The sequence below is a fragment of the Urocitellus parryii genome, chromosome 3 (genome assembly GCF_045843805.1).
Source record: "Urocitellus parryii isolate mUroPar1 chromosome 3, mUroPar1.hap1, whole genome shotgun sequence".
Classification (NCBI taxonomy): Eukaryota; Metazoa; Chordata; class Mammalia; order Rodentia; family Sciuridae; genus Urocitellus; species Urocitellus parryii.
The window spans coordinates 23,482,326-23,507,460 of NC_135533.1; the positions used below are offsets into that span (position 1 = coordinate 23,482,326).

General features: G+C 39.5%; 2 protein-coding genes across 2 annotated transcripts in view; both read right to left on the reverse strand.

Annotated features, from left to right (window-relative positions):
- Window positions 1-2,880: 2,880 nt before the first annotated feature.
- Smkr1 (small lysine rich protein 1) lies at window positions 2,881-5,933 on the reverse strand. Its single transcript, XM_077796419.1, has 2 exons — window positions 5,884-5,933; window positions 2,881-3,078 (listed from the first exon to the last, which is right to left on the reverse strand). The coding sequence occupies exons 1-2, from the start codon at window positions 5,890-5,892 to the stop codon at window positions 2,881-2,883; spliced, it is 207 nt and encodes a 68-aa protein (XP_077652545.1). The 5' UTR covers window positions 5,893-5,933.
- Window positions 5,934-19,570: 13,637 nt separating this feature from the next.
- Window positions 19,571-25,135, reverse strand: part of Strip2 (striatin interacting protein 2) — a 44,507-nt gene continuing 38,942 nt past the window's right edge. The window contains exons 20-21 of the mRNA XM_026392800.2: window positions 24,524-24,728; window positions 19,571-20,341 (exon numbers count right to left, since the gene is read on the reverse strand). Of these exons, the coding sequence (XP_026248585.2) occupies window positions 20,091-20,341; window positions 24,524-24,728 (456 nt within the window). The 3' untranslated portion in view covers window positions 19,571-20,090. The remainder of the gene's footprint in view (window positions 20,342-24,523; window positions 24,729-25,135) is intronic.

Below are 25,135 nucleotides of genomic sequence, written 5' to 3' on the forward strand. Positions count from 1 at the left end.
TCGAACCCAGTTCCTCACACATGCCAGCAAGTGCACTACCATGGAGCCCCAGCCCCAAGTATGTGTTTTTTGAATATGTGTTTTCAGATTCTTTCACGTATAACTAGGAGTGAAACTGCTACATCATATGTAACTCTACTTACATACTTTAGAACTGAACTGTTTTCTACACAGTACCATCCTTTACATTCCCACTGTGACATGTATGGGTTGCAATTTCTCCACATCCTGATATCACCTTGTCATTCTCTCTTTTATAAGTCATTGGTTTTAGATGAGGCCCTTCCATTTTAAAGTTCATTCTCTATTCTCATGCCATTGGCCAAACTTCCCTCCTCCTCAGTGGACTCTGCCTACTCCTAGAGTTGCTGATCCCTTCTATCTTTTAAATTCCATCCTCATCCTTGAATAGCCACACCTACAGTTGCTGATCCCTTCTCTTTTAAATTCCATCCTCATCCTTGAATAGAGCCTTCCTCATAAAAAACCCTGAGAGCCTCAAATCATGTGCCTTCATTTCAACCCTTGCCACTTCCAGATGATCTTTTGGGCCTGCATGTGTTTTAACACAAGTTAGAAGCTGCTTTCACAAGTTCCTCTTTGAATCCTCCACTATAGGATGATTCAGAATCCTTGCTGATTTAGGTTTAGGGAAAATAAAGGATCCATTCTCCCATCAGATGCCCTTCAGGTGTCCTATAAAGATCTTAGTTCCACCCTCCTCTTAATCACCTTCATAAACTGTATAATGCATTGATAAATCAAAGTGGAAACAGAAATCTAACTGCTCTCAACTATAATGGAATCAGCCTTCTTCACTGAACCTTTTTATATTTTATTTTGACAGGGTCTCACTAAGTTGCTTAGCCTCACCAAGTTGCTAAGGTTGGCTTTGAACTCACGATCCTCCTGCCTCAGCCTTCTGAGCCAGTGGGATTACAGGCATGCACCAACACACCTGAATGCAATCTGTACTTTTGATAAAATCTTCCAGATGACTAAGAGGCAATGAACTAGAGTTAGCAGTCTCTAACTGGGCAGGAAGGTGCGCCTTGTTTCTAAAGCCTACAATCACAGTAAACACAAGATTTCTCTGTAGGTTCTCCAAAAGGAAGGCTCCTCTGGCAACTGGCCAAGAGCTTACACTGCATTAGTACAGATAGTACAGTATATAAATGGCACTCCCAACAAGCTCAAGTGGGTTATGAGCACCCCAGTTCTCTAGTTAAATGATTCATGAATTTCCTTTTTCTAACATTTGTGAAATGCTGAATCCTAGGTTGCAGCCTTCCTTTAAAAACACTGTGAATCTCTGAGATCACCACAAGGCACACTGAACATAACTATAAGTAATTCAGTCAAACTAGAACATCCCTAGAATGGTGCTCAATCAGCTTTAAGGTTAAAAGTGTGAAGGGAGCCAATGTAGGTATCAGAGTGGTGGGATCAGAGGAAGCAGTGAGTTGGGACAGGAAGGCAGAACAAGAGGCAGGGACGAAATGCTGACTCAGAGATGATATTTAAACTTAAAAGGGCACTGAGGCCTTTGGGGGCAAGGAGAAAAAATGCAGTTCTTTCTCTTTCTTGTGTGTGTGTATCTGTGTATGTGTGTGTGTGTGTGTGTGTGTGTGTGTGTGTGTATGGGATTGAACTCAGAGCCCCACACATAGCAGGCAAGTGTTCTACCAGAGCTACAGCCCTTTTCATTTTTTATTATTTGGGTTTCCCCCCCTCCAACTTCTGAAAATCCAAAGTGGCTAACCATGCCTACCTTACCTGAGAAAGTAAAGGTAGTTCTTCATCATTATTTCATTTATTATGATGATGATGATGATGATGACACAGTCTCACTAAGTTGCCAAGTCTAGCCTTGAACTTGCAATCCTCCTATCACAGTCTCTGGCATGCAACACAGTACTCAGCCAGTTTTGTCTATTAAAGTCTCCTCACAAGGCTGGGGAGATCTTGGAAAGTCAGCCAAATAATAATGGCTAGTTTCCAGTCACCAGTTCATGACTCAGGGTCATTTAAGTTTAAAGGTGGCAGAAGGTGTGAAGAAATCTAAGGGTGCAGGAGAAGTGGAGACAAGTCAGGTGACACAAAAGAGGAAAGGCCTGAGTCCACAATTCATTCCTTCTCTCTGTACCCAACCCACTACACATTGTCAGATCCTTTTCATCACAAGCTTACATGCCCAGTAAGGTCAGAGCACTAGTGACAATCTTAATATCCATTTGGCTCTGTGGCTAATTCAAACCAGAATCAGACTACTGAGAAAAAAATTACAGAAATAAAATATTTATTTTCAAAAAAAAGGTGGGTGGGGGGGTGCAGGGGAGGACTGTGGGTGTAGCTCAGTGGTAGGGACCTGCCTAGCATGTGTCGGGCTCTGGGTTCATTCTTAGCACCACTGAAAAAAAAATAAAGAAAAAAGAAACAGTGCCCAAGAAAGGGGTGATTATAATGTAAAGCCTGTGCTTTTTTTTTTTTTTTTTTTTTTTTTTTTTGCTGTATCTTCTCTAAATAACAGACCCCCTTTAGCAAAAGAAAATAACTCGTGCAAACTGGAACTGCCTTTTGAGAGCAAGGTTTAATTTCTGGCCCAGAATTATGATAATAGATTTTTAAAGGACTATCAATCCCATCACATGGTGTAAGAATTGTTCAAGTTTTTCCCCTTAACTTCTGAAAATCCAAAGTGGCTAACCATGCCTAGCTTAACTCAGGAAGTAAAAGGCATTTCTTCACCATTATTTACCATAGAAAGCACCCTGAGCTTGCATTTCAAGGTGTCTTCAGTAAAGTCTATTTTGCCTGCAGGGTCGTGTTATTTCATTTCTCTTCCCCAAGTTGTTCTCTGAGCGCTGAGAACTCTATCACTTAAGTCTTGTTCTTCCCTTTTTTCCCTTTGGGAGCACCTGGCCAGCGGAAGCCTCGTAGCTGCAGGCAGTCGGCCACGTTGTGGGCGATGTAGTAGAGGTTCAGCATGGCCGCGGGGCTGAGGATGTCCACCTCGGGCTTCTTCTGCTTCTTCCCGCGAGACTTTCTGTGGCTTTTTCCTTTCTTCCCTTTACCTGGCTTTTGAAGACAAGGACAAATAGAGTGCGGCAGTTAGTGTCTACAAACTTGAGATGACTTTCAACACTCCCTTGTTGAATTTAAGAAAAAAAAATCCAAACAACAGAAAATTTTCATGGAATGGGAGATGTCATATGCCAGCTAATGTGACAAATATTTAGTAAGCACCCCCTATTAAAAGAGACCCAAAACAATGTGTGACCCTTGTTTGTCTTCTGATTTGAACAGCTGCAAAAAGGCATTTTTTTTAGGAAATAAGAAAAATTTGATAGTATCAGAGGATAATGAATTCTGTTAGAGTTGATAATGGCATTGGGTTACAAAAGAAAACACATGTCTCAGAGATGTACACTGAAATCTGCAAGGATGAAATCAAAGAAGACCTGAGATTTGCCCTACTCTCCAGTAAGGGATAGATGAAGTAAATGTGCTCAAATCTTTAAAATTTCTGAATATGAGAAATGGATACATGGGGATTCATTTTACTATTCTATTTTTGTATATAATTATAAATTTTCACAAAAAATTAAATTTAAGGGCTGGGGATGTGGCTCAAGCGGTAGCGCGCTCGCCTGGCATGCGTGCGGCCCGGGTTCGATCCTCAGCACCACATACCAACAAAGATGTTGTGTCCGCCGAGAACTAAAAAAAAAATAAATATTAAAAAATTCTCTCTCTCTCCCTCTCTCTTTTTTTTTAAGAGAGAGTGAGAAAGGAGAGAGAGAGAGAGAGAGAGAATTTTTTTTTTAATATTTATTTTTTAGTTCTCGGCGGACACAACATCTTTGTTGGTATGTGGTGCTGAGGATCGAACCCAGGCCGCACGCATGCCAGGCAAGCGCGCAACTGCTTGAGCCACATCCCCAGCCCTCTCCCTCTCTCTTTAAAAAAATTAAATTTAAAACAATATAATAAGATAATTCAGGGCTGGGGCTGTAGCTCAGTGGCAGAGTGCTTGCCTAACATGTGTGAGGCTCTGGGTTCGATCCTCAGCACCACATAAAAATAAAGATATTGTGTCCATCTACAACTAAAAAAAAATTAAAAATATATTAACTCGTGTATCAGCAACCTATATAATGGACACCTATAAAAACTTACATTGAGGTGTTCTATGTATAGGATGCCAGGAGATCATTAGTAAGAAAATAGTAAGAAAATACAAATGCCCAATACAAATAGGCAAAAGATTTGAATAGACTAAAAAAAAAAAATGGAAAATAGGTACATGAAAGGATATGCAACATCATTAAGTTAGTAGACACATACAATTAAAACCAGAAAATAATACTGACGCTTATTAGAATGGTCCAAGTTAAAAAGACTGACCATACTAAGTGTTGGTGAGGATACGGAGGAAATGGAACTCACACACACAGCCAAGGGAAATCTAAAATGACAAAACCACTTTGGAAAACACTTTGGCAGTTTCTTTTTAAGTTAAACACATTCCTACCATATGACCCAGCCATTTCCTAAGGTATTTATCCAAGAGAATGAAAGTATTTTCAATTTAAAGACTTTACTTGTAACGGCAAAAATCTGGAAAACACCCCAAATGTCCATAAGCAGAAAAATGAATAAATAAATTGTGGTACAACCATACAATGGAGCACTAATGAACAGTAAAAAGGAATAACTATGGTAAAGGCTCCGAGGTAGTAGAAAATATGCAGAGTTGAAGGGCCCAAAAAACCAAACAATTAATGTGGCCAGTCTACAGGCAACCTGGGGGACCAGCTGAGTCTAGAAAGGTAGGTAGGGCATAGCTTTGGTTGAAGGCTCTGTCAACTAATTTGTTTGACCTTGATTCCAAGGGCCAAAGGAAGTTATTAGCTTAAATGACTGTGTAAACCATTCTGCTTCAGTTCCTTGGGCCCCAAAAGAAAATGGCAGTATTAAACATGTGCGGGTAACTCAGGAATGGCTCTCCTAAATCAAGAGATATTTACCTAGTGCCTTTCATTCAAGGAACTGGAAGACCCACAGAGGCTTATCAAACACATTTTTTCACTACAATCTAATGGGGATAAGGAGTAAGACTTTCCAAGGCAAAACAGTCAAAGCACCTTAAGTGAGGTGCAAAGGGCTACATAAGGAGGCACTTTGGGCTGGGTCTTATAAAAAAAAAAAAAATTGAAAGAGCAATAGCTTGAGGTGAGTCTGGTTCAGGAGACTTTCAGAAGCACGTGGGTCTACTGTGGGATGTGGGTTTTGTTTTGTTTTGCTTAAGCAGATGACATGGGATGGGGGTTATAAGGTCACAGACGTTATAGAAAGAACAGTGAGGGTTAAGTTGGACCAAGAAGCAGGAATGCTGGTGACGGCTGGCAGTGCGGTGGTAGGACCAGGGCTCGCCTTCTACTTGAGTCAACAACGCATCCCACAAGGGACTCTGGAGCGGAAGCAGCAGCCAAGTGCCTGAGCCAGTCGCTGTTGGCTTGTACTGGCGTTCTTGGGTTCCATACAACTTTGCCGATCTCCCTCTTCCCCCCCCCCCAAAAAAAAAAAACCCATCTTCTGGGTGTGACAATTTTGCAACAGAACCAAGGAACGGCAACCAGACACTTAACAGAAGAAGATCTCAGCCTGATTTTGCTGCTGCCGTCCCCCTTAGCAGGCTCAGACCACCCGGGATCACTCTCCCACCATCTCACATCGCCAGTTCAGACCGCTGGGTCAGACACCACCCACCCACGGGGACTGGAGATGATCTCGGCGAAAGCACTCCTCTCAAACGCTGGCGGGCTTAAAGCAAAGGAGCGAGTGCCTGGGAAACTCCTACTTCCACCAGACGGGTATTACCATGGTCATTTCTTTCTCAGCTGAGCGGGTGAGTAAGACTTGTGATTCCCAGTCCCGAAAAGCAGAAGGCAGCCCAAATTCTTCGTCTACCCCGCCTCCTCCTGCCCACTCGCCAGCGAACCGCCGCCCTCTCGGGCCTCGGCGGCGCCTCCCAGGAAGGAACCCGCCCGGCGGCGCGCGGGGACTCGGGGCAGCCCAGCGTGTTCAGGGGACAGCTAGCCACCTAGCCGCCAGCACACCAGGCGCCTACTTGGCCACGCCGGGCACCCGCACGCGTTACACCGAGCCGGCAGGATCCCGGCGCGGGGCTCGCGCCCCTCGGGGGCGGGATTCGCGCGCACAACGCCACCAGCGCGCGCCGCGGGGCGGGGCCGCTCAGTGTTTACCTGTTGCCAAGGCACCCGGGCCCGGAGAGCGGCGGTGGAGCCCACCCTGGCTGTTCTGGGATGCGCGCTGGCGCTCGCCTGCCCTGGAGCTTTTTCTTTGCCCGGATGACCGCGCCGTGCTGGCTGAGCCATCACCTCCAACGATGGCGACGGTGGCCACGAACGTCCAGGACACCTGCTTGGTTCTGGGGCGTCTGGGTTGGGGCTGTGAGACCCGGCTGGGACTTGGCGAAGGGGCGGGCCGCGGGCGGTGTTCGGGCGTGGGCGGTACCAGCCTGGGAGTGTACCGACTAGGGTGAGTGAGAATTCCGACGCTCTCTGCGCTTACCTTGGAGAAACGTGGTGACCTCTTTTGGAAAATCAGAATAAGGACTTTGAGGGTAGAAGTGAGAACAACGTGGAGGAAATGTTTCTAAGAGTCCAGTACAGGCCCCAAGAGAAAAGGGGGAGCAGAATTCTTGTATTCCTGCTTTCCCTAGTTCCAGAGCCCTGCTGCAAAATTTTAAATTCAGCCGTCTTGAAAGGAAACCTGTGGTTGGGTTTTACCACTATGGTGTGTTGACTCCGTAAAGGACCGAGAAGAAAATATTCTTCTTGATGAAAATATTCTTCATCCTAATGGTGGTGGTATACACAGGTGCAGGACTAGCTATATAATTTGCAAGGTTCAGTGCAAAATAAAAATGGAGGGAAGCAGGAAAGGACACTACTAAAGGTACTTAATTATAAAACTTTTTTTCTGTGTTCTCTATCAACTTATCACGCTGGTTTAATTTGCTCTTTAATGTTATGTTTCCTTATGTACTGGAACACTCCCCTTCCTAGGGCATGACGGATGGATGAGCCCTAAGGGATTGAAGTGTGTGTGTCAGGAATGTGTTTGGTACCATGTAAGGGAAGATGTTCATCAGTCTCTGAATGTGCTGGGGTGCAGCCCTGCCCTGCCCTGAAGTGGGGGTGGGATAGGGTAAAGATTGGGGGTCATGGAGGGTGATAAGAAAGAGACTCAGCAAAAGCTAAGGCTCTAAACCCCTCCCCCCAAATGCTTCATTGTCCCATCAGATTGCATTTATAAAACCCAAGTTCAAAGAAAGCTTTGGCACCATGAATTCAGCTTTAAACCCAAAGCAAAAGGCCCTTCTGAAAATAGGACCTAGTGTGAATACTTAGGTTTCATATACCCATGAAGCTGCTTGCACAGGTGTTTACATTTGTCAGATTCATTGAACTATACACATCAAATAGGTGCATTTTATTTTATGTAAATTACACCTTGATAAATTTGATTTTAAAACTTTGGCTTTTAGAAGCTTCATCCTACCATATCCGAAACACTTCTCATAGCAAATGTGCATCCCTCTATTTTGGATGATGACATCAGTAGCCATGTAGGTACCCAGGCTATGAATTAGTCATCTTTGATCCCTCCCTTTCTTCTTTGATCCTTCCCTAGAGCTCTCTCTTTCTCACTGGCACCTGAGACACCTTCAGTCTTTCTTAGGTCTCTGGATGGTGCTACCTGATCTCAATGCCCAGTCTCAAATCCCTCAATGTACCCTTCACCACTCCTTGTTAGGCCCTGACTCAGGGGAATTTCCTTTTCCCTACTCCCTCTCACTCAGATCACCACCCTCTTCAGACCTGTACAGTCATTTTTCTGGGTTGCTATAGAGGTCTCTTGACCTACCCTGATGCCCCTGCACTACATCCTGATATTCTTTTTTTTAAAAAAATGTTTATTTTTTAGTTGTAGTTGGACACAATACTTTTATTTATTTTTTATGTGGTGTTGAGGATCGAACTCAGAGCCCCAAACAGACTAGGTGAGCACTCTACTGCTGAGCCACAACTGCAGCCCCCATCCTGATATTCTAAAGCATAGATTTAACCATGTCTTACTCATTTTCAAAAGTTGTCAATAACTGTTTCCTGATACCTGAGGCTGGATAGTTTATAAAGAAAAATTAGTTAAGAACTCTTCAGCATGGTATCTATGACCTTTCTTAATCTTGCTTCAACCTGCTTTTCTAGCTTTATTCTCAATGGCCCCACAAATGTATATATTTTTCTTTAAAAAATTTTTTTGTAGTTGTAGGTGGACAGAATGACTTTATTTTATTTGTTTATTTTTATGTGGTGTTTATTTGTTTATTTTTATGCTAGGCCAGTGCTCTGCCACATGTTTTGTATTTTGTGGCACTCCTCTGTCTTGGAATTTGTTGTGCTGTCACGTTCCCCAGCCTCTGCATATATGGTCCCCTTTACCTGGAGTGCCCTCTCCTCTCTACCCATTGGAAGCCTATTCAGTCTTCAACATCTCTGGGAACTTTTAATAACTAGCAACACATTTTGCCAATTAAACTTGGCCTATACCTCTGGCAATGCATTATCTATCCATAGTTAGTATGATACTGTCTCCTTCACAATGACAACCTCTTTAGGCTTCTTATTGTATGCCACTGTAGTTAATGATAGAAATGGAAGAACTTTCATGATACAACCTTCATTCTGTGAAACCCATGACTACTTCATTCTCATTGACCAGTGAGTCTGAGTTAATGGGGTTCCCCTGTATTATAATCTGTTTCCATTGTCATAATGAGATAACCTGAAGCTGGATAGTTTATCTAAAGAAAGGTTTGCCCCTTATATTTACATATCAATAGAAGAAATTTTAAAAAGATTTATTTAGTTCAGCATTTTGGAGGCTGAAAGATCAGGTATCCCATTAATTTGGCCTCTGGTGAGGGCCTAATGGCAGATGGCATCATGGTGGGAGCATATGCAAGAGGGAGAGATCACATGGTAAGACAGGAAGCCAGAGAAGGAGTCAAGGCCTGCTCTTCTGTAATAACCCACTGTTGTGAGAACTAACTCAGGATCTCATGAGTTAATTGCCCTTAATCCCTTCTAAGGGCAATGTTCCCCAATGACCTATCCAACTTCCACTAAGTCCCACCTCTTAAAGGTCCAACCACCTCTTAGTATGGCCACACTGGGCACCAAGCTTCCCACACATGAATTCTTGGGGGACACACTCAAACCATTCCCAATCAGTCTTCTTCAAGTCTCCCCACTTGTTTCTGGGAAATGCATTTTGTTCCCGGCTCACTTACTTGGTCATCACATACCTGTCTGCTTCCTGTTGCACTCTAAGTGGGAACTAATACCAAAGTCCAGTCCTTCAGCCTCATGTCCTTCTCCCCCAGTGACCCTAAAATGAGAGGTAGAAACATTAATGACTCCCTCTCTGGGAATGACAATCTCTATGGTGAATAATTGCCTCCTTTTGAGCTTGGTTCTCAGCCGCCATTATTCCCTATGCTTAGGACACCTCCCATTCATTCCACTTGCTCATCTCCAAGTCTCCACCATCAATGGTAGCACTACCCTCCGAGTCTCATGCTCTTCATCTTCTGTCACTTATTTCTATCCATCTCAGATGGTGAGTGCATCACCCAGGCCTGGGTGACCTTTGGAAATTCTCTTATATCAGCCTTTCCCTTGGCATCCTCCTCATGTCGGAAGACGTTCATCCTTTTGGCACTGCAAATGATAGTGAACATGAAGGGAGCCTGATGCCAGGCAGCTTGCTGAGCACTTTGCACGTGTTCTGGTATTGTCACTTTATTAAAACCAGTATGTTAGTTTTCATTATATTCCCTTGTCTGCACATGGGATTGGAGAGTAAGTAATTTACCCAAGTTCACTCTGGCAGGGTCAAAGCCCTCTCTGTGCCTCCAGACTGTGCTTTTAAACACTACAATTATTCAGGAAGGTGCCCTGAACTTAAGGCCAGATGTGGATGTAAGTCTTGGCTTCATTACTTATTAGGTGTGCAATTTTGGGCAATTCGCTGAGCTTTGCTTTTTTCCTGTGGTTTGCTCTGAAGGTATGTTAGACTGAAAGTGAAAGTGCTTTGTAAATTAATATTTTTTCCAGTAGATCTTACTTTAAAAGGTATAAAGCACAAGAAAGTTTGCTTTACCAGTAGATAGACAGGACATCAAATAGCCTATTGATAACTGAACAACATCAAAGGCAGGACTGTTCTGCATTGACTGAATCAACTGTCACCCTTTGCACTGGAGAAATCTCTAGCATTGACCTGCAGGAAGTGAGGGGGTGCTGCTGAGGTGTGCAGCTGTAAGGCAGATTTTGTTATAACACACATTGTAGGTTATTGGTAGAATCAAAAGATGATGTCATTGGCCATGTATGCATTTTTCTGAGATACCAATGTGTGTAAGAATCACTTAGGGCTAGGGCTATAGCTCAGGGGTAGGGTGCTTGCTTGGCAAGCACAAGCCCTGGGTTCGATCTCTAGTACTGCAAAAACATGAAAATCAAATCAAATCAAAGTTTAGGACTTAAGTTCGATCCTTTTATTCCACAAGAACTGTATAAATCTTCCTGTGTAAATGGGAAAAAAGATGTTAAATTTAGATAAGTATTTGACCTCACTTCAGAAAAGCACTAGTTAATTTTATCTATTTATGAATTCACATCCTTATGTCTCCTTCATAAATAGTAAAGCTAACTGTGCTGTCTTTAAAAACATTACCAAAATTGAAGCATGCATTCTAAGAATATCTAAATTTAGAATATTCTATTACTATCTTTCTTAGGAGTTACACTTAAAAAATCCCTATTTCTTCCTTTCTACTCTGGACTGACTGAACCTCCCTCCTTCCTTCCTTCCTGTCCCCTTCCCTTTCCTCTCTCTCTCCCTCATTCCTCCCTTTCCTTTTTTCTTAGTACAGCACTGCATTCACCTCACATATGACCCCAACTTATTATAGCCCTAATATCAAAGAGGAAGATACAGAAAAAAATGAAATTGTTCTTTGTAGGTTCTTTTCTGTGGTCAGCCACTAGGGTCCCAGTGGTGAGAACCCCGGGGAGCAGTAAGACCAGCTGAGGCAGAGCTCGGAGAGCAATCATTAAGAGCAGGGTTCAGCAAACTCTGTGGAGGGACAGAGAGTAAATATTTGAGTCTTTGAGGACCTTATGTTCTCTTTTGTGACTACTAAACTCTGCTGACATAGCATGAAAGCAGTTGCAGACAACACTTAAATGAGTGTGGCTGTGTTCCAGTAAAACCATCATAGAAACTAAAATTTGAATTTCATGGAATTTTCATGTATGAGAAAATATTTTCCTCCTATGGATTTTTTTTCCTCAACCATTTAAAAATATAAAAGCCGTTCTCAGCTTATGGGCTGTATAAAACTAGTGATAGGCCGGAATTCCCATAGGATGTAATTTACTGATTCCTGGTCCAGAGAATTGAAGCGCTATTTGTTTTTCATGCTGGGCAATTCTTTGAGAGGGAGGGGTGAGGTGGGAGGTAATAGTAATCATTGATCACTCATGTTTAGCAAGCATTATTTTAAACAGTATATACACATTGACCCATTTAATCTTCACAACCACAGAAGGAAAATAGCAGTATGTTACATTTCCACTGAAGTGGAAAATACCTGAGATAATCAATTCCAAAGGAGGAAATTATTTATTCTAGCTCATGCCCTATTGCATGTGGTGTGTGGCAAGGCCATATTCGTCATTGTTGGAGGAAGTGGCAGAGGTAGCTACAATTGCCAGGAAGCAGGGAGAGAAGAGAGGAAGAGAGGGGTTGGGGAGGTAGCTCAGTGGTAATTTAATAGAGTGCTTGCTCTGCTTGAGATCCTCGGTTCAAACCCCAGTACTACAAAGGAAATAAAAATGGGAGAGTACAGCATTTCCAATATACCCTTCAAGAGCAACGCCCTTGGTGACCTAACTTCCTTCCACCAGGCTCACCTCCTAAAGATTCCAACACTTCCCAATAGTGCCTGAGGCTGATGACCAAGCCTTCAACACATGACCTTTGGGAGCAAAGATCCAAAGTATAGCAAATAGTATTATCCCTATTTTACAGATAGGTAATCTGAGGTATAGATAAATAATTTGCTGCATATTACACAGCTCATAGAAGTAGATCAGGCTAATAGCTCACAAAGTTGGGTCTAGTATCTGTTTATGCCATTATGCTGTATTTCATTTCTGGGTAAAATATCTTGTGGCAAAGACATATTTCACAGCCATCCACATGGAGGAACTTTGTCTTGCCAACTCCATTAAGCATGTGAACAAAAAGTTACAGAATGTTCAAAGTAATGTTTCCATTTGGAAGCAAGGGGACAGATGGCACTGTCTTATTTAGTAAGGAAGTCACTGTCACTGAAGGTGTTTGAGCAGAGGTGGGATGACTTTTGTACTCTTTCAGTTCCTTAGAAAGACTTTAGTTATTTTCTATAAAATAAAAATGTAAATCTTTGCTTTTTGAAATTTAAATCAGGCTGATTCCTAAAGGAGCAAACAACTTTAACATATCCCCATAGCATCCTCAGACATAATCTCATTACACTTACAGACTCAGGAGTCTGAATATCCAGAAGAACTGCTAGGAGGGAATTATATTTCAGACTGCTCTGACCTATTGCTATGGGAACTGAGTGAATCTCCCATAATCCCATTCCCACCTTAAGAAACAGAAACACCATTCTTATCATCTATAGATGTGTTAGTCAGCTTCCCATGATTGTAACAAAATATCTGAGGCAATTAACTCATAAAAAGAAAAGTTTCATTTTGGCTCATGGTTCTGGGGGTTCCAGTCCAAAATTTAGTTGCCTGTTGCTCTGGGCCCCTGGCAAGGATAGCACTTAAAGGCAGGAGTGTGTGGTGGAGCAAACTACTCACCTTAGGAGCTAGAAAGCAAATCCCTATGATCCCATAATCCCCTTTGAGGTAATTCCTCCCATCCCCATGACCAAAAGGACTCCCACTAGGCTCTGCCTCTAAAAGGTTCTATCACTTCCCAATACCCCCCCCCCTCGTGAGCAAGCCTTTAATACTTGTATCTTTGAGGGACACTCTTCCAAACCATACCAGGTTGTTAGGACAACTTTGTATTTTCCAAAAATTATCTATTTAGATTTACCCATACCAACATTTCCAAAAGTATTTTCATGTTGTTACAATGTTTTGCAGATGTGGATGGAGCTTTGGTCTTCCTTCTGTGGTATCCTAGTTTAGAGGTCATACATTTTCTTATATTGTTAAACAGCCTCCAGGGCCTTGTGCATACTAAGCAGGCCTTACCACTGAGCTACTCTCCTGTTCCTTTCATTCTTTTTGTTGTTGTTGTTGTTGTTGTTGTTTAGAAAAATGAGAAAGTAGATGGAGTCTCAGAAGTAGGCAAAGATTATATTTCATGTATAGATAATCATGCTGTAGTCCTTTTTACTCTAAAATGTATTTTTTTTGTTTTCATATTGCAAAACATCATATAAAGTACATATTAAGATATGTATTATTATTAACCACATGTAAGAATGAACTAGTTGCTATAGAACCTACTGAGTGTTTCACATGTGTTGATTATAGCTAATTTTTTTTTCTGTGCTGGGAATCAAATTCAGGACCTTATACACATGCTAGGCAAGTGCTCTACCCCTGGGATACATCCCCAACTCAATTATAAATAAATTCTATCATTTGTAAAATATTCTTTTATTACAGAAAATATTCTTTTAGCACAATATTATATAAAAGTCTGGCCTGGAACTATATTGTAGGAAGAGTATTTGTTCATTAGCTGTGCCCAGTATTTCTGATATCATGGGAAGACTTTTTCTACCTTTGCAAAGTACCCAAAACACGTACTTTAGCATCCACCTTCTCAAGTGCCAAAAGAGTGGCACCCCTTGATCCATCCTGGATTATTAAGGTTGTAATTTAGCTAGTATGATATCAATAAGATTAAGATACAAGTTTGGTTAATATATGAACCAGTATAATTTTTGTTCCAGGAACCACAATTGCATTTTTCTAAAATATTTTTTTTTTTAGTTGTGATGGACACAGTACCTTTATTTATTTTTATTTGGTGCTGAGGATCAAACTCAGTGCCTCACATATGCTAGGCAAGGGCTCTACCACTGAGCTACAACCCCAGCCCCACAACTGCATTCTTAATTTTATCTTGTTTTGTTTTTAAACATGGGCTGCCTACAAAAGGACTAGAAGAAATAATTCAAACTTAGCACAACTATTTGGTGGAGAAACAGAAACTATGAAAATATGTGTCTTATAGCACTGTCTTTATATAACAATGATAATTGTTAGGTGGCAGAACTGGGGGAGCTATGGACAAAGGAGATCAAGAAGGTTAATATGAACACCTCATAATACACTTAAATGGATGATTCTCAAATGCTCACTTGGAAGCAATTGAAATTCTCAAGAATCTCTGAGAAAGACCCACCACAAATCTCAAGAACTTACTGGAAATCTGCTATGACTCATGTGTACCCATATGTCTGGTTACAGTTGTTTCCAGAGGATAATGGCTTCTTTTCTCCTTTCCACAAAATTTAAGTACCTTCTGTTAATAAATTATAACTTGGAATCATGCAGGGCAGGGGATTTTGAAGAATGTAGTTCCAGGTTTTTCTTTTGCAATACAGAGACCCCAGAAGAGAATGGTGATTCAGGATTGCTAACCCACATATATAGTTAACTTCTTCACCCATATTTAGCTTCTTTTTTTTTTTTTTTTAAATGTTTATTTATTTATTTTTAGTTCTCGGCGGACACAACATCTTTGTTTGTATGTGGTGCTGAGGATCGAACCTGGGCCGCATGCATGCCAGGTGAGCGCGCTACCGCTTGAGCCACATCCCCAGCCCCATATTTAGCTTCTGACTAAAGACAATATTAAAAAACTGTGGTAGGTGTTGTGCTTGTTTTTAATTATACACTTCCTCCTCTGCAAGGGTATAACACTGGCTTGCCTTCCTGTAGGCTTGGCCACATGAGTTGCTTTGGCCAACTGCATGTGAGTTGTGAATTATATCTGAGCAGCAGCTGTAAACTCATTTAGTCTCTTGCTCCTGTTTTCACCATGATAACTAAGACTACTCCATCAGTCAGTCAAAAGCCCAGAATGAGAAGACACATGGAGCAAGCAGGGCTAACCTCATAGCCACAAATGAGAAGGAAAAGTTTGTTGTTACTAGTCACTGAGATTTGGGGGTTGTTTGGTGCTAGAATATAAGTATACTGACGCTAGTACCAACAGTGGGGTATTACCATAAAAAAGCCTGAAAATATGTGGTCTTGGTTTAAGAGCCAATGCTTAAATGAGAAAAACGTAAAAGGTTGCTGGAAAATTACAAACCCTCCTTAAACAATAGCACAATTTGGTAAAATTGATGTCCTCAAAACTTGCATGAAAAGTGTGGTGGGTAAAGAGGTTTTAAGACAGAATGTTGGCAGCATGGGTTGGTTAGTTTTAGCTGCATTTGTTAAAATACGACAAGCAAGGGATGCTCATAAAATTGGCTTATTTTCAAGCTAGTATTATAGGGAAAAGAATGTAAAACAAATTTCAAGACTTATAAGGTTGAAAGTTGCAACTGTTTTCGTTCAACTTATGAGAAAATTTTAAAATGCCTTGAATCAAAAAGGCTATTTAAGACAATGCTGAATTGAGGGTGTGATGTTCAGGCCTTCTAGTAAGATCTCTGATTTGATTATGTGGACCTCAGTAAACTCTTTTAAGTAGACAAAAAAACTCAAGGAAAAGTGACTAAAGGCTCTATAGAAGCCTGATAAATACAATGTACCTGCAACCAAGTCTAGAGAGGAATAAAAGGGCATTGGCAGGGAATGGGGTTGTAGCTTGGTGGTAGAGTACTTGCCTAGCACACGTGAGGCACTGGGTTCAATCCTCAGCAGCACATAAAAATAAAATAAAGGTATTTTGTTCACCTACAACTAATACATGTGTGTGTGTGTGTGTGTATATATGTATATATATATATATATATATATATATATATATATATATATTCATGTTGACTATAGCTGTTTACAAATGGCAAAGCACTCTATGCCATATATATTTTTTAAAATTTATTTGTTTTAGTTACACATGACAGTAGATTATATATATATATATATATATATATATATATATATATATATATATATATATATAAAGAGTATTGGCAAACAGACTGGAATTCGATTTTTTAAAAAAATTTATTATTGATTGATTGTAGTACTAGTAATTGACCCCAGGGGTATTCTATCACTAAGCTACATTCTAAGCTCTTTTTATTTTGAACTTGTGATCCTCTGGCCTCAGCCTGGGATTATAAGTATGTGCCTTAGCACATCTGGATGAAACAGATTTTTAAAAGCTCTTGAAAGTTATATTACTGAGTACTGATCCAACTAAGGACAATGGATATTCAAAATATAAAATGATTTTTGGGCCCAACATTCCTTAAGCTGGAAGCTATGAAATCTGTTCAGATACCAAGAACTCAGTGGGAGTTTTCTCCAGTACTTTTTCAGATGTGGTCAAGGATATAAGGAAGACCTTACCTAACCCCAGAGAACAATGAAGGGTGGGGAGCTACATCTACAGAGCAGAGTGAAGAGTTTTCCTTCCTCAGGTTAAGAAGACCCCACATTTCCCCAGTAGGATTTCAGAATTGCTATGGGTCAGTAATTGCTGTGTGCCTCCCATTTTTCCCCTTAGAGGAGAAATGTTTATTAGGACTATCTTCTCTCTCTTAGATGTAAATATGTATGGGAGGAGGTGAAGCAAATTACTTGTTTTTATTTATCTTTATTTACTTAAAAAATAGCTCTATTGAGTTATTCACACAAAAATTGTATGTTTAAGTTGTACTGCTTGGGCTGGGGTTGTGGCTCAGTGGTAGAGTGCTCTCCTAGCATGCATGAGACACTGGGTTCAATCCTCAGAACCACATAAATGTAAAAGATATTGTGTCCACCTAAAACTAAAAAATAAATATTAAAAAAAGATGTACTACTTGATGTTTGGTATATGTATACATTTGAAATGATCACTGATTTTTTCTGCTCTTTTTAAACTTACAAGTTTTAGGATCAAGAGGCACTGTATCTAGATCTGATGAGAGCCTGGACTTTAGGTTTTAAATAGTGACTAGATTAAGACTTTTGGAGTCTTCCTTAAGGAAGGATTGGGTATATTTTGTCTATAGGATAGGAGCAGATATTCATGACCATGACTGTAAGAGATAGTGCCCCACCCTTGTCACTTGAGGGTACTGTATACTTCTCTGGTCTAATATTAGGGTTGTCCTCATTGAATTGCGTTTGGTCAATGAAATATTAACAATTTGACTTATGCTATGTCTAGGTGGGAACTTTAAATATGCTTGTATGGTATGGTTTGTTTCTTGCTCTTGACCTTCATTGTGAAACAGTATGTACTAGGTAGGGGATAGTCCATTAGCCTACTAGTAGAATAAGAAGATTTGTGGAAATGAGTTAATCTAGCAAACCAGGCTGAGTCAACAGAACTGTGGCTGACCCCCCAACCCATGATGTAGAAATAAATATTTGTCATAAGTCATTGATATTTGGAGTTATATATTAACCTGCTATTAAATCCTATTAATTTGACTTTACTATTCCATTTATGTTGAAGACTTTAAAGACCAACTTTCTAATTCAAGCTTATTTTTCTTTTTATTATAGTGCTTAACAAGATAAACGGTATTTTCAACAATCAACACAAACAAAAAACTACTTTATAAATCACTCAAATAGTGTTCTATGTAGAAACAGTAATCACCATTAGAGGGTGGTTAGTTGGAATTTATTCCTAACCACATACACAGATTCTCAAATTGAGAGATTCAGATTTGTTACCTTAGATATGGGGCTGGATGTTAATACCTGAAAGCTAGTGCCAGCATATCAGTAAAAAAAAAAAATGATGTGATTTAAAGTCAGTTATTTATCATTGGTACTTCAATTTCTCTATCTGCATTGAGAATTAATCTTCCCTTAGAGAAGAATTATCAAGTATGAAATGTTAAAGCTTGGCATACTCCTGTGCCTCAGAAAGCACCCATGTGCATATTTTTAAAGGGCAACTAATTTGTTCTTGACACAAATTGAGTATTACATGGCTTTAAAAGAAATAAATTGATGATTGCTCTTTCCTTGAAAATTATCTTTTCATTCAAATAATATTAAAATCATACTAGCCGGACCCCAGATTAATATAATTTACAGAAGATATTACTCAGTAAATTATTTGATTGCAATGAGGACAGGTGTCCTACTTAGGTAAAGATTTTTTTAAATATTTAAATAAGTTTCATCCACTATATACTTAAATTCTTCATGACTTTTCCATAAAGACAAAAATCCTGCTATCCTAAAGGAAAAAGAGGTACTTATTAGATTCTGGTATAATTCCTTTGGATATTATCAGGTACCCTCTCATAACCTCCAAATAGTTGACAAAGCCAATTTAGACAAGACCTTTTGGCATAGTGTCCTGATGCCATCATAAAAAGAATCAGTAGTGTCTGTTGGAAGGGTGGAATTTAAAGTGAAAAAGCTAGAAGATATAGATGACATAACTGGGGAACACAAGAAAAAATGATCCTGACTGAATTAGGACCTTTCTAAAAACCTTGTTTCTTTTGGAAAGTATGCAGTTCTGCTGCAAAAAGAATGAAATATAAAAAGGTTGATATATCAGCCCTTTTATTTTCTATGAAATGTGCAACTTTTAGGTAGAAACAGCATTGCTAAATCTCCACAGGACACTTTGCTAGCAGTAAAAAGAAAATAAATCAATGAACATTTCAGAAGAAAAAATAGTAAGCTGTGATTCTCTTGCTGTTCTTTTCAATTAAAAAATAATAATCAACACAAATGGACATGCCATCTCAATAAATAAAATCTCCTGTGGTTAACTTGTCATTTTAAAAAAATGAATTAAATGAAAAGGATAATTTTCTGCAGTGTACCCAACCATTTAAATACTAAGTAATTTCAGAAAAACATGAAACATCCTTAAAGAAGGCCTGATCATTTCATATTGACTATGGCTGTTTACAAATGGCAAAGCATTCCATACCCCATACAGAGCATACAAGGAAATAATTTTCACATTGAACATAGCTCTCTTAGAAAATAAAAGAACCACTCTACACAATACACTCTTTTATAACATGCAATGTTTAGGGAATAGTAAATCATCATCCTTCACAAAAAGGTGCAGGTGCTCTAAAATCATCTTAGAACTAATGATTTTAGAAAGAAGTGTCAAAATTTTAAATGTAAAATGCAGTCTTAAAGTTGGTTTCACCTAGCTTTTTTTTTTTTTTTTTTTTTTTTTTTTTTAGTGGTACCAGGAATTAAACCCAGAGTTTGTGCTTGCTAGGCAAGGTTCTACCACTGAGCTATACCCCTAGCCCTTTTTTTTAAAAAAAATTTGAGACAGGGTTTCACTAAATTGTCCAGGCATTCCTCCTGCTTCAGTCTTCTGAGCAGCTGAGATTTCAGGCATGTGCTACCGCACCCAGCACTTTCTTCTTATTTGTGACTTGCACCTGTCCCACTACCTATGATAAATGCCATGGATCAAATACCATAACAAATTTCCTCTCACTCTTAGGGCCAGCAAAGGTTAGCCTGGTTCTAGGCAAGACTAAAGCAGGTCTCATCAAAAATCCACCAAGATTTCCAAGGCTGATGTTAGGGCAAGCAGATCAGTTTGTTGTGACTCAGGAGCCATTTCCAGGCCAAACTTCCTCCAGAATAGCCATGAACTATGCTGGCTGCCTCAGGTATGGGCCAGATGCTCCCTTGACATGCATCCTACAGCCAGAAACAAAGGCTAAATGGGCAGAGCACCATTTATTTGGAGCCAACCTCCATCTATCAAATGCTTTGTCAATAAGAGCTCAGTCAGTGATTCTGGAGCAGTTCCTCCCAACAGATGGGCTGTGAAAACACCTCTCTCTCCAGCCACAGCTCATAGGAATAGTGGAAATCTTCTGGAAGATCCAACCTCTGCCCCAGAACACTCTGCAAGCAGTTATCGACAGGTGAAAATTCAGAGTCCTGGGGTTTGTCATATCGGCGGCTGTTAAAAGCCTCGATGTTGGCTCTCAAGGTGCATTCTTCTGCTTGGAAGTCCCATGGCCTGGCATCAATGTCTGCATTGAGAAGAAAGGAATAAAAAGAAGTATACCACCAAGACACCACTTCTCTTCTATAGAGCACGGTCTGTGGGATTCCATCAGTGAAACTGCTCAGAACTCTTTTATAAAGAACAATGTACAAATTAAATATATAGCATGCTGACATTTAGGCTTAGAAGATACACATATGCCCTCCAACATAAGTTTGTATATACAGAAACTATTTTGGAAGGGTAGTCTCGAAATTGTGTACAGTAGTTACCTCTGAAAAAGAAAACAAGGGCTCTGAAGGAGGTGGACTCTTTCCTTCCTCTCTTTTTCTTTTTTTTTTTTTTTTAGGGCTTCATGCATACTAGATAGGGGCTCTGATACTGAGCAATGTCTCTAGCTCTTTTTAAGAATTTTATTTCAAGACAGGTCTTGCTAAATTGCTGGGTTCTCAAACTTGCAATCCTCCTGCCTCAGTCTCCCAAGTAGTTGGGATTAGCAACCTGGCTTATATTTCCTTTTCTTTATCCTACTTTCTTTAAAAAAATATTTTTAGTTGTATTTGGACACAATGCCTTTACTTCATTTATTTATTTTTATGTGGTGCTGAGGATCAAACCCAGGGCCCTGCACGTGCTAGGCAAGCACTCTACCTCTCAGCCACAACTCCAGTCCCTCTTTATTCTCCTTTCTTACTAGTTAGTTATATACTATGTTTTCCAAAAAGATAACTAAATATCCATTATTGAGCTTTCCTAGGGTAAGGAATAAGAGTTTCCCATTTGAATGCAGTCATCAGCTCTCAAGAGAAAGAACAAGAGGAGTGGACATGGAGAATGAGAATGGGCTGCGGGTGTAGCTCAGTGGTAGAGCACATTCTTAGCCTGAACCCTGGGTTCAATCCTCAGCATCACCGGCTCCCTACAAAAAAAAAAAATAAATAAATAAATAATAAATAAAAATAAATGGACCAATTATTTTTTTTTTAGAAGAGAGAGTGAGGAGAGAGAGAGAGAGAGAGAGAGAGAGAGAGAGAGAGAGAGAGAGAGAAAGAGAGAGAATTTTTAATATTTATTTTTTAGTTCTCGGCAGACACAACATCTTTGTTGGTATGTGGTGCTGAGGATCGAAGCCGGGCCGCACCCATGCCAGGCGAGCGCGCTACCGCTTGAGCCACATCCCCAGCCCCTGGACCAATTATTAAGACTTTCTCAATTCCTTGAAATCTCCCCTAGCACATGACAAATTGGTGTCACCTTATTTTAAGATTATGAAGATGTCCATGGAAGTAAAAGCAGAAAACATAATCTGATTTGCTTTCATTTTTCAGGCCTAGAGATAGAAATTTCACAAATTTCTTATGTACTACATTCAGTAGCTTTTTTTTGTCTTTCCAATTAATGGGTATTGAACCCAGAGGTACTTCACACTGAGTTATATCCCCAGCTCTTTTTAGTTTTTATTTTGGGACAGGATCTCACTATATTGCTGAAGCTGGCCTCAAACTTGGATTCTCTCAGATTACAAGTGTGCACTACTACTCCAAACAGCCTATTCAGTGATTTATCATAAAAAGTGATAAAAAAGTTTGTGTTTGAGTTCATAAGGGCAGCAACCAGAGGTATGTCATTTTCAGGATAAAACATTTTTATGCTTTGGGCTGGGGTTTTAGCTCAGTGGTAGAGTACTTGTCCAGTATGGGTGAAGCACTGGGTTCAATCCTCAGCACCACATAAAAATAAAAGTATTGTGTTCATCTACAACTAAAAAAAATTTAAAAATTTTATGCTTTAAAAATGCATAAGAAGGGCTAGGATTGTGGCTCAGTGGTAGAGCGCTCGCCTAGTACGGGTGGGACCCAGGTTCGATCCTCAGCACCACATAAAAATAAAGGCATTGTGTTGTGTCCATCTACACCTAAAAAATAAATATTAAAATAAATGCATAAGAACTTATATAGCAAATTGCACTTTATGTCTTATAGTAGAAGTTACATGCTGGCTTGTCATATACCAGCAATATATACCCAAATGCTTCCCTTAGTTCTCTGAGTTCTTTATTGCAGCAACCTCTAAAATTTAAGCAGCTTGCAAATTCCAGAAAAAATAAGTTATTTATCACCTTACTAAAGTTTTTTTTGTTTGTTTGTTTTTGGTGTGTGTTGTATTGCGATGTGAACTCAGGAGTGCTTTACCACTGAACCCCCTTTTATTTTTATTTTGAGACAGAGTGGCATTGAACTTGTAAACTTCCTGCCTTATCCTATAGAATATCTGGGATTATAGATGTGCAAAACTATGCCTGGTATAAAAACTCTTAAATACAATTATGGAAATAATGGTTATATCCCACTTACACCAAATGCAATACCATGGGGGAAAACTCTCCCAAATAACATTTTTCCAAACTCCATTCAATCTTATACTAAGATATACTAAGTTCTGATTGCTCAGCCAGATATTATGCCTCCTGATATCAGTCTATATGTCAGTTTCCAACATTGGCTAGGAGGTATGATAGCCACACAAGTTTAAATTGAATTTACCAAACCTTAAGATCTAACTTTCAGCATATAGGTAATAACATGGATAAAGAAATAAGGTAAATGGTATTTCAAGACAGTTGGTCTAGTTAATATTATGGAGGAAAGAAGACTGCTATGTTCAAAATGAATTAACATATATAATAGCCTGATGCAATTTGAGATTGTGAATAGGATTCTGACTTGGGAAAAACATTGATAAAGAACACCTTGCGGGTGATTCTGACCATTGAGTATTTACATGGACCATGTTAAAATTTTTATAAAAGAAAAAAAAAGAACACTTTGCAGGGCTGGGTTGTGGCTCAGTGATACAGCACTTGCCTAGCATGTGTGAGGCACTAGGTTTGATCCTCAGCACCACATAGAAAAATAATAATAAAGGTATTCTGTCCATCTACAACTAATATATATATAATATTTATATATATTTAAAAAGAACACTTTGGGACAATGTAAGAATTATGAATATGGACTTGATTAGTGGAAAAAAAAAGAAAATATATTGGTATGAAAAGATAGAGTTGGGGCTTGGGTTGTAGCTCAGTGGTAGAGCCCTTGCCTAACACATATGAGGCATTGGTCTGATCCTCAGCACCCACATAAAACAAACAAAATTTTTAAAAAGAGAGGTAATGTTAACTAAAAAGAGATTATAAAGAAGCATATACTATTTACTTTCTTTTTAATGAAATATACATAGAAAAGGATCTGGAAGAACATACAATGTCAACAATGGCAACCTATTGTGGTACAAATATGATGTATATTCAACAGTATAGTAAAATGTTTTATTGTATTTTATCTTTTTTTCAAACTGCTTTGTAATAATAAAAAAATGTCATAAGCCAGGTGTGGTAGTGTATGCCTGTAATCCCAGGTACTTGGGAAGCTCAGGCAGGAAGATTACAAGTTCAAGGCCAGCCTTGACTCGACAACTAAGTAAGACCCTGTCTCAAAATAAAAAATAAAAAGGGCTGGGGATGTAGCTGGGTGGGGTAGCATCCTGAGTTCATTTCCCAATACTGAAAAAAAAAATTAATTAAATTTAAAAATATCTTTTGAAGAAAAGATCATTGAAAGGAATGTTTTGGAAAGGAGTGTTTCTCTCAATTTACTTGCCTTTTTCCCCCTAAATAGATAAAAATTGGAAAAAAGATACATATACTTTATAATAAGCTACTTATCATACCATATGATAGTTCAATACATGTATATATTGTATAATTTTCAGATCAAGATAAGTATATCTCCTCAAACATTTTTCATTTCTTTGTGGTAAAAATATTCAATATTCTTTGTCCTTTTTTTCTCTCTTCCTTCTTTTATCTTTTTCCCTTTTTTCTTATTTTTTTGCAGTACTGGGGATTGAACCTTGGGCCTTATATATGCTAAGCAAGTGCCCTACCACTGAGCTACAGCCCTAACTCTCTTCTAGCTTTTCTGAAATATCAATTTACTTCTTTTATCAAATACGTTTTCATAGTTCATATAGAACAAGGTACAAACTAGAGTGTGGGGCGTTAAAGTTTGGTGTATCAGCCTCTGACCTATTTTCTCATCTAAAATATGTAACAATTCATGCCAAAAGAGTAGAGACAAATGTTTATTTAGTTTGTTTAAATCCTGGGCATCTCCTGGAAGTCAACAGCTTTGAGAATACTCACCATTCCCATAAGCCCAGTCATCGTTCATGCGGTGGCGCACTTTCTGGTAAATGGCTGACATGGTTTTCATGTTGCTTTTCCTCCACTGGCGCCCCAGGTACTTGGTCTGTATCTTTAGCAGCTTCAAGACATAAAGTTGCAGCATGGCCTGTTTGACTTTGAGGGCCCGTTTTAAGATTGGTGCTGATTTAAACACCACCAGCATCTGTCCAATGAAAGGGGGTGGGGGTAAAGAAAAATAAAAAGATATAAAGATATAAAGGAAAAAGATATGAACTTTATAAAGATACAAAGTTTCTTGGAATTTCCAACTGACAAATTAAACCTAAGAAAGCCTTGGGGAGCTATTGGGAATATAAGGTCTAGACCCTACTTAGATTTAGTCTTCAAGGATATAGAGAGCTTGAGGCTGGGGTTATGGCTCAGCGGTAGAGCGTTTGCCTACCACATTCGAGGCCCTGGGTTTGATCCTCAGCACCACGTAGAAACAAATAAATAAAATACAGGTATTTTGTCCAACTACAACTAAAAAAAAAAAAAAAGAATATAGAGGGCTAGATTTGTGGCTCAGAGCACTTGCCTAACATGAATGAGGCACTGGGTTCTATCTCC